Source organism: Acinonyx jubatus, chromosome X (genome assembly GCF_027475565.1).
Source record: "Acinonyx jubatus isolate Ajub_Pintada_27869175 chromosome X, VMU_Ajub_asm_v1.0, whole genome shotgun sequence".
In the NCBI taxonomy this organism is placed as follows: Eukaryota; Metazoa; Chordata; class Mammalia; order Carnivora; family Felidae; genus Acinonyx; species Acinonyx jubatus.
The window spans coordinates 11,268,856-11,284,328 of record NC_069389.1 but is presented as its reverse complement, the minus strand read 5'-3'; the positions used below and the strand labels follow the sequence as shown (position 1 = coordinate 11,284,328).

The following is a 15,473-nucleotide window of genomic DNA, read 5'->3' as shown; positions in this document are numbered from 1 at the left end:
CAGTCTATTACAGGTGCGGGCAAGCTTTTGGTAAAGGGCTAGATGGTAAATATCCAAATACCTTAGACTTTCAAGGCCACAGATGGCTGCTGTTGCTGCCTTTTTTTTCCCCCCCAGCAACCCTTTAAAAATACAAAAACCATCCTCAGCTGGAGGCCTATAGAAAAAACTTTGGTCTGTTGTAGAGAGGGGAGGAGCTTTCTATCTTAGATGAGATATACCTTCGTTTATTTATTCAGGTCTTCCTTTGATGTTTAGTAATATTTTATAATTTTCTCAAAAAAAGAAAAAATGTTGCAAATGTCTTCTATTAGATTTAGAGGTTTCTGTGTTGCTATCTTGAGCCAATAATAACAAGAAAGGCAAACTTCATACCTCTTATTTTCCTTGCCATACTGATAACTAGGTTATTTTATATACTCTAGAATTTTAGAAATAATAGTGAAGATCACTGTCTTGCCCTTGACTTTATGGGAAGTATTTTCAAGTTTCACAATTAGATATAACATTTGCTATAGGTTTTTAGAAGATACACTTACAGAAAGTTTTCCTTTGCTAAAAGTTTTGCCTGCTTTATATAAAGTTGAATTATAGCCAGTGTGGTTTCTACCTTTATTGAAATAAACATTTTCCCTCATTTTGTTAATGCATACATATTTGTATTTGCTCAAATAAGTATGGAAAAAAGAGAAAACAAATTCAGTTAGATCAAGGGAAAAGGGAAGGGACTGATGAGGCACATGAGGTGAAAGATGTCTGATGTTTACCTTTTTTTTTATTTTGAGAGAGAGCACATGGGAGGGGCAGAGAGAGAGAGAGAGAAAGAGAGAGAGAGAGAGAGAGAGAGAGAGAGAGAGAGAGAGAATCCCAAACAGGCTCCTCATTGTCAGCATGGAGCCCAAAGCAGGGCTCAAACTCACAAAACTTGAGATCATGACCTGAGCCAAAATCAAGACTCAGACGCTTAACCGACTGAGCCACCCAGGTGCCCCACAATGTTTACCTTTTTATGTGATTTTTATTGGTGAACTGTACCTAGTCAAAAATTTTATTGGAAAGCATTTTTTTAATGTGGTACATTCCTCTGCTGCATTTTCTGATCGTGAATCATCTTTGCATTCCTGGTACCAGCAAAACTGCTTGGGCCTCATGTGTACGTGTGTATCTCTGTGATGGGGACAGTGGTAGAAATCTATGGCTCCCAACTCAACTTCTTGAATACTCACTGATCTATTTATGTTTTTTACTTCTAATTGAGACAATTTGAGGTCATTTTTCTTTTCTCCAGAAAGCTTTGCACTTACTCTAAGTTTTATAACTTACTATGATAAGGCTGGTGATTGTATTCTCTCAGGATTTTTAAAAAACTCTCCACCACATCTATAATTCTGTCTGCTGTTTGCTCCCAGTGTAAGTCTTTGCATTCATCCCTTTCTATTAATCAGTCATCCTAGGTTTGTCTGTTTCACCAGTCCTTTCAAAAAAACAGCTTAGGGCACCTAGGTGGCTCAGTGGGTCTGACTCTTGGTTTTGGCTCAGGTCATGATCTCCAGGTTCGTGGGTTTCAGCCACGCATGGGGCTCTGCACTGTCAGCATGGAGCCTGCTTGGGATTTTCTCTCTCTCCCTCTCTCTCTCAAAATAAACAGACATTAAAAAAACCCAGCTGAAGTTTATTCTACTATCTTCTTTCCTATACCATGAATATCTGCTCCTATTGCTTTCCTTCTACTTTCTCTGTAAATTTATTCATGTTCATTTTGTAGCTCCTTGAATTGAATCTATTGCTGATTTTTAAGGGGGCCTTGTTTTCTAATGAATGAATGTAAGACCACAGATATTCTGCTCGGCTTTAACTATTTAATAATTTCCATTGTGATATCTTCTTTAACCAATGGTTATTTAGCAGAGGTAAGAATTACACACATTACTGGGAAGTTGTTAACCCGTGGGTTATTTAAAGGTATGTTATTTTCGTTTCCTAACATTTGATTTTTGAGTAACTGTTTGACTTTTTTTCTTTTTCTCTTGTGTTTTTTTTGGGGCTGAAACCCGGGATTTGTGACTTCTAACATAGTTGCTTAATGGCATAAAAACACGGTGTGTGTGATCTAGCTGCTTTGGAATTTCTGAGACTTCCTTTATGACCTAATATGTGGTGAATGTTTGCAAAAGCTACAAGAGAACAAATATATTTTCTTTTTTTTAAGTTTATGTATTTATTTTTGAGAAAGAGAGCACAGGGGAGGAAGGGACAGAGAGAGGGGGACACAGAATCTGAAGCAGGCTCTAGACTCTGAGCTGGCAGCACAGAGCCCGATGCGGGGCATGAACCCCCAAATTGCGAGATCATGACCTGAGCCGAAGTTGGGTGCTTACCGACTGAGCCACCCAGGTGCCCCTATATTTTCTAAAGTATATATATTCTCTATTGGGCAGGAGAGACTATACATTTATACACACACATATACATATATGTATCTATGATCAACTTTGCTCGTTGTGTTAAATGAAAGTCTAAAGTCTTGGGGAGCCCAGCTGGCTCAGTCAGTAGAGCATGTGACTCTTGATCTCTGGGTCATGAGTTTCAGCCCCACCTTGGGGGTAGAGTTTGCTTAACACAACAAAAAAAAACATTTTTCATAAAATCTAACATCTTAAGGCCCTCTTGCCTGCTTGTTCTGTGTATTTGTGAAAGGTTTGTTAAAACCATTCAACATGTTTGTGGATTTCTTGAATTTCTCTCATAATTCTGGGAGCGTTCGCTTTATGTATTTGAAGGCTATATGGTGAGACACTATTTTATGTTGTTAATTCCTAAATGCAATACCTTTTCAGGGTTCCATTTATCAACAGTAGAATCCCTTTTGAAATGTACTGATGTTTTTCATTCTAAATATTTCATCTAACAAAAGTGCAGCCAACACAGTATCACTTTTGGTTAGTATTTGTTTTGGACACTTTTTTCCATCTCCTTATTTTCAAGTTTTCTGCATTAATTTTAATAAATTTAACAAATTTAGTGTTTTGTAAGTAGAATGCAATTAAGATTGTAAAAATCTGCTCTGTTAATAAGTATAAATTGGTTTACATTTATGGTAAGGTGATAAAGTTGGGATTATTTTGCTGTCTTACTCTCTTTTCTAGTTCCTATGCTGTTTTTCTCCTTTCACACTTCCCGCTAGAGAGATTCACCTTTTCATCCTCCATAGCTTGGAAATTAAATATTTATTTCTGGAGCTCAGTGGTTACCCTTAATTGAAATATTCACATTTTATTGACAAAATCTACAGTTAATTATCTCTACCTTCCTTCTAAATAATTCAAGTCCTTCCAACCTCCCTACACCTGCTAGTACTGTTAAAAATTTTTTTACTATTAACATTTAGATTTTTTTTTCTTTACTGATTTATTTACCCATTTCTTTGCTTTTCGTTGTTTCTGGATCTTTCTGCCTCTTTCTAGGTTCTATATTCTTATTCATGAAGTAGTCTAGTAATTTTTTATTAGAGATGGACTGTCATTCTTTGCATATCCTAAAAGAATTTACCCTCACCTTTGACTAAATATTCTAAATGGGCAGTTACCTCCCTTAGCATTTTCAGGAAATTATTTCACTGTTACCTGGCATTAACTGCTGCTGAGGAGAAATCAAATAGCAGTCTGATTTCTGTTCCTTTGCAGACAATCTGTCACTTCTTTCTGATTGTCTGATTTTTTTTCTTTGTGGTGTTTTGACAGTTTCACTATGATATGCCTAGGGAATAATTTCTTTTTCCTTCATGATGCTCAGATCTTATTATGCTTTTTTAACCTGAGGATTTATTGTTGTTTTAAGTTTTTTGAGAGAGAGAGAGAGAGAGAGAGAGAGAGAGATGGAGAGAAAGAGAGAGTCCCAAGCAGGCTCCACACGGTCAGCGTGGAGCACAGTGTGGGGCTTGAACCCACAAACCGTGAGATCGTGACCTGAGCCGAAATCAAGAGTCGGATGCTTAACCGACTAAGCCACCCAGGTGCCCCACACCGGAGGATTTATTTTTTTTTTAATTTTTTTTCAACGTTTTTATTTATTTTTGGGACAGAGAGAGACAGAGCATGAACGGGGGAGGGGCAGAGAGAGAGGGAGACACAGAATCGGAAACAGGCTCCAGGCTCCGAGCCATCAGCCCAGAGCCTGACGCGGGGCTCGAACTCCCGGACCGCGAGATCGTGACCTGGCTGAAGTCGGACGCTTAACCGACTGCGCCACCCAGGCGCCCCCACACCGGAGGATTTAATGTCTTTTTTAAACTCTGGCAAACTGTCAACTATTTTACCTTCCAACAGCACGGTCTCTTTTTCCTTCTGGATGTATATGGGGTTTCTCATGTCTTTTATTTTCTCTTACACAGTTCTGATTTTTTTTCCTCCAATGATCTGGGTATAGAGTAATTGCCTGTACAATAACTTAAAAACTGTCTATGAATGTCCTATGTCAGTGAATATATAGCAGTATAATGGGAAAAGAAAATCTTCTGCAAGTCATGGCCTTACTACTATATATATAGTAAATTATATATATATTATATATATATATAAAGTAACTAATTATATATACATATTATATATATAAAGTATATATATATATTATATATATATATAAAACTAATTATATATATAAAGTAACTAATGTCAAACATTAATCTGTGGTCTCCCACCATATGCTAGCTCGAAATGGAGCTGGGGTATTGCAGATACAAAGATTCTCTCTCCCTCTCTTTCTCACCCGCCCACCCCAAGAAATTCCAAACTAATCTAGAGATAACTTATTGAAATTAGTGAGAGCTGGTAAGGTTTTTGAATTCAATATCCATGTAAAAAAGTCAAATGTACTTTCTGCTAACCAGAAACAATCATTTAGAAAATTCTTAAGAAATACCATTTAAACAACCACAAATACATAACATGTAAAGTATCTGGGAATAAATTTAACAAAAGTGACTTAACTTCTATGGAGAAAATTATAAATCTTTCAACAAGGAAGTGTTTAGCAGAGATATACCAGGTTCTTAGATAGGAAGACCCAATCATGATGAGGTCAAGTCTCCCAGAACTGGTCTTCTGATTTAACACAATTTCATTCAAAATCCCAATGTCAGTTGTGGGTTTGTTTGTGTTTTTTTGCAGAAACATGATAGGCTGATTCTATAATTTACGTGGAGGAACAAAGGGCCAAGAAGAGCCTGAAGAAGTGATTTTCACAGAAGCAGAAACCAAATGGCCCATAAAGATAGGAAGAAATGCTCAATCTCACTGGTACTCAAAGCAAGGCAATTAAAACCACAATGAGCTATCCCTACACCCTAATCAGATGGGCAGCAATTAACAACAAACACACACCAAATTTTAGAGTGGGGAAAAACAAGGGCATTCACAAACTGCTGGTTTAAATGAAAACCGGCGCAATCACTTTGGGAAACTGTTCAGCATTACCGAATAAAGTTGAACAGGTGCCTCATCTATGACCCACACATTTTGCTGTTGGGCACAAACCCTACAGCAGAAAGTTCTCAAACTTCACGGTCTCAGGACCCCTTTAATACTCTTGAAAATAACTGAGGGCTCTAAAGAGCTTTTTAGTTTATGTGGATCATACGCGTAATTACTCCATTAAGTATTAGAACTGAAAGTTTTACACATGACAACACAAAAGCACATGTTCTATCAGCTGTCAGAGCAATGACATCATCACATGCCATGTGACCTCTGGACAATGCCACTGTATGCTTGTGAGAGAAGGACAGTGAGAAAGGAAAATGATGTTTTGGTGTTATTGTAAAAGTAGTTTTGAATTCTCAAGCTCCTTGAAATGGTCTCCAGGAACTACAGTTCCTGGGCCAACTCTGAGAACTGATGCCTTAGAGAAAGTCTAGGCATCAGAGATCTTTAAGACTCTTTGGGCTGCCTGCGTGGCTCAGTCGGTTAAGCATCCGACTTCAGGCCATGATCTCGAGGTTTGTGAGTTGGAGCCCTGCATCGGGCTCTGTGCTGACAACTCAGAGCCTGGAGCCTGCTTCGGATTCTGTGTCTCCCTCTCTCTCTGCCCCTCCCCGGCTTGCACTCTGTGTGTGTGTGTGTGTGTGTGTGTGTGTGTGTGTGTCTCTCAAAAATAAACATTAAAACATTTTTTTAAAAAAAGAACGTTTGGAGCAGCACTGCACATAGTAGCAAAACTTAGACACAACCCCAAATCCATCAACTGGTATTTTCATTCCATGCACTATTACACGGGTATAAAAAGGACTCAAGCACACTTACGTTTGATAATACGGATGACTCGTTAGAGAAGCGAGTCATGGAGAAATACATTCATCTTCTAGAGTTTAAAAACAGGTAAACTTAATAAAGGACTGATGTGGAATACGTCACAGGTGGTAAAGCTAATGAAAAGCAAGAGAATGAGTAACAGCAAATGCAGGACAAGCAGCCGCCCCTGACTGGCAGGGCTGGGGGTACACAGGAAGTTCTGTTTCTTTGGCTGAGTGGTAAGTGTATAGGTGTTTACTCTATTCATGATTTATACAATCTGTACTTAAAAGAGATTTCAAATTATAAAAAATAATAAGCCAAGACAGGGGCGCCTGGGTGTCTCAGTTGCCTAAGCATCCAACTCTGGATTTCGGCTCAAGTCATGATCTCATGGTTTGTGAGTTAGAGCCCTGCGTCAGACTCTGGGCTGACAGTGCAGAGCCTGCTTGGGATTCTCCCTCCCTCCCTCTCGTTCTACCTCTCCCCCACTTGTGTGCATGCATGCGCTCTGTCTCTCAAAATAAACTTAAAACAATAATAAGCTAAACAAAACAAAAATTAAAGGACTAGAAAATTATCGGAAAGAAAATTATTTAACAGCAATGAAAGAAACCACAAAGGAATGGATAATTTTGAATACATTCAAAAAATGAAAAAAGTGAAAGTGAAACAAACAAGTCCAAACCAATTTTAAAAGCCATAGTGATGAAAAAAAAAATTGAAACTACAAATCGATGTAAATATATGAAAAGTAGGTTACTCTCACTAGTAACCAGATGCAAACTAAAATAACCATCAGTAAAGAAATGATGACACTACACATGGGGAAGGCTGTGGGAAGGCTAACACTTTCACACATGGTGGTGGGAATAAATCTTGGTGTGACTTCTGGGGAGGAAAAGTTAGCACGCAGATGAAGTGTCTTAAAAACAGTCACACTCTTGAAACCAATAATTCTACTTCTAGACATGAATCTTAAGGAAGCCACCTGAACTACCGTACAAAAAGCTGTATTAACAACTGGAAAGAATCTACATATCCAAATAGGGAGTATTGAAGATAAAAGAAAATTATCTTTTACTTAGGGGACTAAGTATTAAATGCTTACTTCATCTATATGGGGAAATAAATTTGATCGTGTCAATAAAACAATGCAAGCCCTAAAAGTACACACACAATAGCCTTTTAACTACTTTTTTAATGCATGGAAAAAAAAAGACCAGAAAAAAACTGCATCTACTGTTAGCAGAGCCATCTCTGGATGGTAAGCTTATGGTATGACTTTTTGGTATGATCCAAATTCATTTAAATAAATTCACACATTTGGGAAGTCAAGAAACAAAGCTAAAATAAGAAAACCCACCAACCTTTCAAATGTTCTCCAAACTCACTTGGGTACACACACTTTGCTTTTGTTCAAGGCTCTCCATGGTACATTCCCACTGTTTTTAGCGGATGTGCTCACCACCCCCCGACTAAAGCTCATCAAAGCGGACTTCCCATGGCTTCCCCAACATGCCCTGCGCCTTCTCACTACAGCTCAGACTATTTGATCCATCTGGATCACTTTCTCCACCGGGCCAAGTTCTACCATCTTCCAAAGTTCATGAGAAACACCACGTTTTCTATGAAGTTTTTTCTCACTTTGTGCTAACCCAATCACCCCGATCAGATGTGATCTTTTCCTTGTCTTTGACTTCTACAGAAATTTTAGCACCCTTATTCCTCTTGACACAATTTACCTGAACTCTAATAGTTAGCCTGTTTTAACGCCTCTACTGGATTGTAAGTTCAGGAAGGGGCTCTGTCTTCAGTTCTTTTTCTAATATTGACACACTGCTTCCCAGAAATAAGCACATAATGAGTATTTGAGGAACCAAATAAATTACTGTCACAAGGGAGTAGTCTCTTGCCTTGGCCACAAGAAGGAGGAAGACAGAATGGGAAACGTTTCTTATTTGAGACTTTGCGTGGAATTTCTCACAGAAACAATGACAGAAAAAAGGACCATTTGTAATGCATGAAACAATTATGGACTTTTATTCTTTTTGCCAGCCACAAATCTATCCATAATTGGTAACTTAATTTCCATGGAAACAAAAATGTGCTTGGAATTCCCAAGAATCTACCTCCAAAAGAGTTTCTGGAGTACAGCCAGTGCTTAAAGTGACATATTTGCAGATAATATTTTCCTTTAGGAAAAATATCACATTTGTTTGCTTAAGTCAGCCTTAAGTCTCTTCTGAAAACATTGCTAATGATAATAGGGTGAAATGAAAGACAGAGATAGAAGAAAAGTGCCTGTTCTCTAAGCACTTGAGTTAATTTCTAAAAAGTAAACCTGAAAGGGCAAACACAAGCAGATCAAAAACCCCTTTTTACCACTTTCCTACTTTTCCTTTACCTGATGCAGTATCTCAGGAAACTCAAACTTTAGAAAATCTTTAAAGATTTTTATTTTTCCTTTCCCGTGCAAGTCTTTAAATTAATTGAATTAGTATTTACAACAGCTGTGCAAGATGCCCCACTCACACGTCACGTGTATTCACACATACCCAAGTGTGTATATTTAAGGACAAAACCCTACCTATAAAGTGTTTTACTTTGAAGTAATGCTTGTCTTTATGAAATGTATTGTGAGGGCTGTTCTTTGTCAGATTTTGGCGGGGGTGGGGAGCCAGTTCGGACTACTCCTAATGCAGACTTGGATTAATCTCCCCATGTATACATTTAAGCATTGCTATATTGAGTATATATTGAAAACTGTGTTAGGTATACTGAGGTGAGTCAGACCCTGCCCTCCACGTCCACAGGTTGCCCTAGACCCAAACACATTCCATCAGACGAAATGAACAGTAAGCGAGTAAACAAACGAACATGATAATTACAGGTTATGGTAAGAGCTGTGAAGGAGACAAACAAGACAGGGAGGCTATTTAATAATCAGGAAAGGTCTCTCAGAGATATTTAAACCAAGATGGGAAAGAAAAAAAAATGGTCCCAGCCATACACACTATCTGGGCAAGAGCCTTCCAAACAAAGAGAAGTGGAGAGCTCCCGAGATAAACACAGATTCAGTCTGTTTGAAGAACATAAGAGACGCAGTGTGGCTGGTCGTGTTTTTCAAACTGTGGGTCGCATAGGTTGTGATGTCAATTTTGTGGGTCACTGCACCAGGAAGTCGTAGGTTTTCAGAATAAGTATTCTTGAATGAACTTTTGCTTTGGTTATGTGTTCATGCGTAGTAGATTGCAAGATGTGATATGTTTCTGACTGTGGGCAGTGGTGAAATCTGTACTAAGCGAAGAGAGTAGTTACGGATTAGGATGGGGGGGGGCAGCAGCTACAGCATGCAGGGCCTTGCTGTGCAGGCCACCATAAAGAACCGAGATTTTTATTCTAGACACAGTGGGAAGGTACTGAAGGGTTTCAAGTTGGGGAGTGACACGATCCAATTTGACATGCTGGTGTTGCCAAAGATTTTCACTGTAGTGAAATTGAGAAAACTTGAGCACAAGCCCAGGCCTAGCCACTAACACCAAGGATTTGGAGCAAATCACTTAATCCCTCTAGATCTTTCTTCATTTTAAAAATGAGAAGGTTGGACCAAGATGACTTTTGAGATCTTGTCTATTGCTACATTTTTCTGACTACATACACACACACACACACACACACACACACACACACACACACACACACACACATATCCTGCTTCCTCCTTTGGGTGAGTACATGGCTATTGGGGAGCCACGAGCACATTAGGTCAAGTTCTGGATTACTTCTTAAAATACTATAAACCATGTGACTGTAAGAATTACATCTCTACAGAAAGCAATTTTAGAATTATCTCTTTACTGGAACCAGCTATGTTATTAGACATGAGATCTCTGGGCTAAAAGTGAATCAAGTGCTTTTGCAACTCTAGTGCAAAGTTTGGGATGTGAAGAAAATTGACAGGGAGGATGAAAAAAGATTTACTGACCAGGTTATTTGGAACACATTTCCTTATTTATTCTAGGTCATCAACTGACATTTAATCTAGGGCAGTCTAAAGTTGCAGAGAACCTCTGCTGAGCCCTCAAGATGCAGAAGCTTAACCCCTTCCACAGCAGTCAAAGTGATTATGCAGACAAAACAGTTGTTGAGAGCTTGCAATAGGTTAACCTCATGGTAGACAGTTTGATATATGCTTTTTCAGTTAATCCTCCTAACGTAATTATTCACGTTTCACAGATATGGAAACCGGGGCTTAGAAAAGACAACTAAGCTATTAAGTGGCAGAGTCAGGATTCAAATATTTATTCCACGTTTATAACACATTATCCTGGAAGTTTTTAAAAATGACTGTACAAGGATTAAGCCATCAGTTTCAAGTATCTGGGACATCTGTTCAACCACATGAACACATAGTATTCAACCAATGAATCAATTCTGGACTCACAGGTACTTTGCTAGGTACAGTGCGGGATGACAGAGAACTTGTTCCAGTACTGGAGGGCTGCTCCGTGGGCAGCATACTGGGTAGTATGAAGTGGAATTAGGCCAAGTATCCAAGGAATTTGTATCCCCAATTAAGTACACGTGAATAGAATTACGGCAGTTTCCACGTTTTTTTCTCTATTGTTGCTGGTGAAAGGTCAGCACAGAAACTGTGCACTGTACGGTGTCACCCGTGCCGTGGGCCTTGCAAGTGTCCTCCAAGTTCCATAAACTTGAGATGCTAGAAACTCACCAATTTCCAACTTACATTAACCCTTCAGGAAGCAATGGGCGTATCACCTGCCCCATTGGAGCCACCGTGCATGGGATGTTAGAAGAAAACCTTGGAAACGTGCAGGGCCTCATCCCTGTGAGGGTCGAAAGGGTCCCTAAAGCCTCCCACAGAGACGCCCGCAACACCTTCGGAAAGTTGGGGACGCTCATTGCCTACCTGCCTCAACACCGAGAACGCGGTACCCACCTGTCACATAATCAGCTTCGAATCTCCGTCGGGTCTCAGAGACGAGCTTGGCTTTATTCTGGGTGTGACACTGAAAGGGAGACACGAAGGGACGCTTAGACACCACGCACACCATCCCGCTTCCCTTCAGCCCAGCCCACCTGCACTTGGGGGCACGGCCCCCGGACTTCAGAGGAAGCTTCCGGATCTAGGGGAGGGGGGGAGGGCAGCAGTGCGGTCGGCTCCTCACCTCGGCCATGGTCGCGCTCGTGGACGTGATTTCGATTGCCGTGGCCACTTCCCCACCTGTCCGAATATCTCATCACTGGCCGGGAGGGCCGGGAGGTAGAGAGGGAAGGGCGGGAGGTGGAGACCGTCGCGTGACACCGGGAGGCGGGCGGAAGCGTCGCCGCGCTGCCCAATCTGATGCGGCCGCTTGGGTCTGGAGGCGGGACCAGGCGCTTAGCCTGGCTTTCCATTAGCTTCTGGTGCGGGCTCCGCTCCCTCAGACAGCCCCTGCACTGCGGACCCGCCTCCGCCTACCGCCGGATCACGGGAGCTTACAGCGCCGAGCTCCGCCCGAGCAAGCTCCGCCTGCCCCTCTCTTTCACAACCTTCCCTGGAGGCCCCGCCCCCTCAGCCTCCCTTGGCAACCGTCTCCGGGCAGGCTCCGCAGGCTCCGCGCGCCCCGCCTCCTCTGCTCTCGACTCAGCCTCCGGCCCCGACCTCCCAGGATGCAGCGCGCGGGCGGGAGGTTTGGAGCCGAGGGACGCTGCGCCCGCCTGGGGCGTCGGGAACGTGGCGCCTGCCGGACTCTGGACGCGCGGGCTCAGGTATGGCAGGCGCGTCGTCCCACACCTTCCCCTGGCCTTCGCGGGGCCGGGCGGCAGAGCTGGGTTGGCCCCCCCTTGTGCCCTCTTTGCGGAATAAGGGGATGGAAACGAGCTTGCTGGGGCCTATGGCCGTCATTCTGTGGAATGATGACTAGATTTTAAGTGCTTGCCGTATTGGATTTTTTCGCTTGAAACTTTCTTCACCCCGCCGCATCTTTCCCACTTGGAGTGTGAGAAATTTATCACGGATTATGTTTTTGAAACCTTTAAACTAGAGCAGTTATAGACAGTTAAAAGATGTAAAGCACCTTACAGTTTATTAAGCTAGTTCTCAACCGGGGGCAGTTTTATCTCCTAGGAGACATTTGGCAGTGTCTAGAGACAGTTTTGGTTGTCATAATGGGGCAGGGACCAGCTACTGGCCATCTAGTGGGTATTGCTAAATAGCCTGCAATGCATAGGGCAGCCCTTACGACAGTTACCCAGGGCAAAATGACCTTAAGGGCCAAACTTGAGAAAGATTTAGGTTTATAGGGCCCTGGAACAATTTTATGGTTGTCGGCCAAAAAAATGGAAAAGAAATCGTTTTGTGTTCGATAACGCTGCCTTTTTTAAAAAACTGAAAGATCCTGAAAACTACAAAGAAATGCCCCCATATTTCCACCATCTATAGTCAACCACGATCTCCAGCCTTTTTTTTTTTTTTTTTTTTTTTTTTAGTGTGTTAAAAATGTGTTTGGGGAAAAATGGACACCTTGTTTAAAAAATAGTTGAATACATTGTTTAAAAATAACATTTCAGCTCTAGCTACAGCCCCCCTCTGGCTCCACTCCCCTACCCTGATACCTATCTCCTCCAGAATAAACAGTCGTTGGAATTTGGCATGAATCTTTACAGAATCTTTGCTTTTTACATTTTGGACCAGGCTGCCTGGGTTTGAATCCTGGCTCTGTTACTTCCTATTTGGAGGTCTTTGAGAAGGTCCTTAAATTCCATGCCTCCGCTTCCCCATCTGTAGAAGGGGATTATATTGCCTGTAGTATAAGGATGTAGCGAGGAATAAGTCCAAACTGCTTAGAGTAGCACTTGGCACAGAGAAGCACTCCAGGAGTGTAGCAATTGTAAGTAAACAAAAAAAAAAAACCCAATAATGTTTTATGTGTTTTGATTTAGATAAATAATGTACTCAAGTATATATACATTTTTCTGTAGCTTAATTTTTTTCATTTAGTTTTTGAAATCTAGCCAGGGCGGTATATGTAGATCTGATTCATTCCTGTTAACTATAGTATGATATTCCATCTGTATGTATTCATTACCCTATTGATGGTCATGGAAGTTTTTACTTTTTTTTCTTAATACAAGTAACAGCACAGTGAACATTCTAGAGCAATGTCTTTGTGCATTATTATGTAGGATTATTTCTCTGGGTTCATGTCTACAAATGAAATTGATGGATGTATGTATTTCAGGTGACTGACAAATTGCCTTCCAAAGTCATCTCTCCCTTTAAGAACTCATAATTATCTCCTAACTAAACTGATGGCTTTGCCTCCATTCTTACCTTTCACCATCGTCAGCACTGTCACCAAGATCTTTATAATTCAGAAGTGTAGTTCCGTGATTTCTGTTTTTGAAACCTTTGAGTGGATTATCATTGCTTAGAGAAAGTTAGAAGTAATGACATAGAAAACCTTTAACTTAGTCTTTCCTAATCCTCTTAGTGGATCACCATTCCCCCACTTTCACCTACATTTCAGATGCACTAACGTGTTTTGGAAAAGGGAAAATGGAGCTTGGTTCTGGGTAGGCTCCAACAAATGATTTCTAGTTAGAGAGGTAGGAAAACGTACTAACAGCAGACCTATTCTGTAGCCAAGTTGATTTACTTGGGTAAATGTTCTATACGTTGGGAAAAGTACATCTATCGGTATTATGCTTATAAAATTATGTTTAATATTAGGTGAAATTTTTAGTGGGGTGTCTTAATTCTACCTTTTTTTTTTCAAAGATACTTTCTGTTGGTCATACTTGATACAGTTTCTCAGAGACATTTTTAGATTTTATCTGCAGATAATATGCTCTTTTAGGATCTTCCTCAACCAGACAGGTAGTTTATTTAAAGAGTTCTGAAATTTATGACACCCAGAAGAATTTATTAGCATTTAAAAATAACATTGTTTATTTGATAGGAGGCTGGGAGGGAAGAGTGGATGAGGGCGATAATTTATTGCCAATCTACTATATTTCTGTTAGTGTGTATTATTTCCCTAGTATACTCATCTGTTTTCATTTTATGTACAAAATATACATAGTCAACTTTGATATATGGTAATACAGAACAGGAAACGCTCAAATTAATTGTGTAGTATTTTATAAATAATCTGCCCCCCCACTGCTCCCATTAGCTACAGTGGGAGATAAAACTTAACTGGTTTTAACCTGTTTTTTTTTTCTCTTGTAAGGGTGTAAGACACCACAGTGTAAGCCATTATTGTAAGGGTAAGTAAGTAAAAATTCAGATGACCTAGAGACTGGAATAGTAAGCCTGGTGCCCTGATAATCAGGGTTTGATTAATCAGAGCTTGTTCATATTGGTTTTAGAACTTCTAAGTTGAATCTTATTTTCAGTTGTTTCCAGATTATTTCTTTAAAAAATTTTTTTTAAAGTTTATTTATTTTGAGAGAGAGAGAACATAAGTCAGGTAGGGGCAGAGAGAAGGAGAGACAGAATCCCAGGCAGGACCCACACTGTCAGCACAGAGCCTGATACAGGGCTCAAACTCACAAACTGAGATCATGACCTGAGCCGAGATTAAGTTGGACACTTAACCGACTGAGCCACCCAGGCGCCCCTGGTTCCAGATTATTTCTTTGTAAAAAAATAAATTACCATTTATTCCATAGACTTAAAGGTTTGTTTTATGAACATATGCTAAGAACTTTTAAACAGATGTTGCATTGGTATAAATTAAAATAGATGTACATAGGTATGCGAATTCAATAAGTCTTGAAGATGATAGAAAGTTTGAGAAAAAAATTTATCTTCATAAGTAAATATATTAATAACTTCTAATTTTTAACTCTTAAGGTGATCCATTTTAAATAACTTATTTAAAGTGTGCGTGCTTTTGCAGTAGTATTTAAAAATAGAGACATTTCATGTTACAGTCATTTAAATCTATTTGAATCCGAATCCATGAGAATAAGTTTTCTTTTTGCCAAGAGCTCATGCTAAAAGCCTGTTGGATTAGGATTATAACTGGGCTTTGAATGCCATGATAAACTTTATAGCAATGGTTTGCAACCTTTATCTCAACATCATTCATATGTTCAATACACAATGTTTAGCCTCTATCTTTCTAGGTAGTAACTTAAGGATCATAGATCTATTGAGAAAGGGGGAGAAGG

The 15,473-nt window shown here is 40.1% G+C and overlaps 3 protein-coding genes across 4 annotated transcripts in view; 2 read left to right on the top strand and 1 right to left on the bottom strand.

Annotated features, from left to right (window-relative positions):
• MOSPD2 (motile sperm domain containing 2) overlaps window positions 1–11,639 on the bottom strand; it is a 53,130-nt gene extending 41,491 nt beyond the window's left edge. For both annotated transcript variants that reach the window (XM_015071418.3, XM_015071419.3), the window contains exons 1-2: window positions 11,480–11,639; window positions 11,251–11,320 (exon numbers count right to left, since the gene is read on the bottom strand). In XM_015071418.3, coding sequence (XP_014926904.1) covers window positions 11,251–11,320; window positions 11,480–11,488 — 79 coding nt within the window. In that variant the 5' untranslated portion in view covers window positions 11,489–11,639. The remainder of the gene's footprint in view (window positions 1–11,250; window positions 11,321–11,479) is intronic.
• LOC113597710 (uncharacterized) lies at window positions 11,487–12,217 on the top strand. Its single transcript, XM_027054527.1, has 2 exons — window positions 11,487–11,574; window positions 11,739–12,217. Exons 1-2 carry the CDS (start codon window positions 11,487–11,489, stop codon window positions 12,215–12,217), a joined length of 567 nt encoding a protein of 188 aa, XP_026910328.1.
• Window positions 11,910–15,473, top strand: part of FANCB (FA complementation group B) — a 50,298-nt gene continuing 46,734 nt past the window's right edge. The window contains exon 1 of the mRNA XM_027054703.2: window positions 11,910–12,062. The gene's annotated coding sequence lies outside the window, so the exon portion shown is untranslated. The remainder of the gene's footprint in view (window positions 12,063–15,473) is intronic.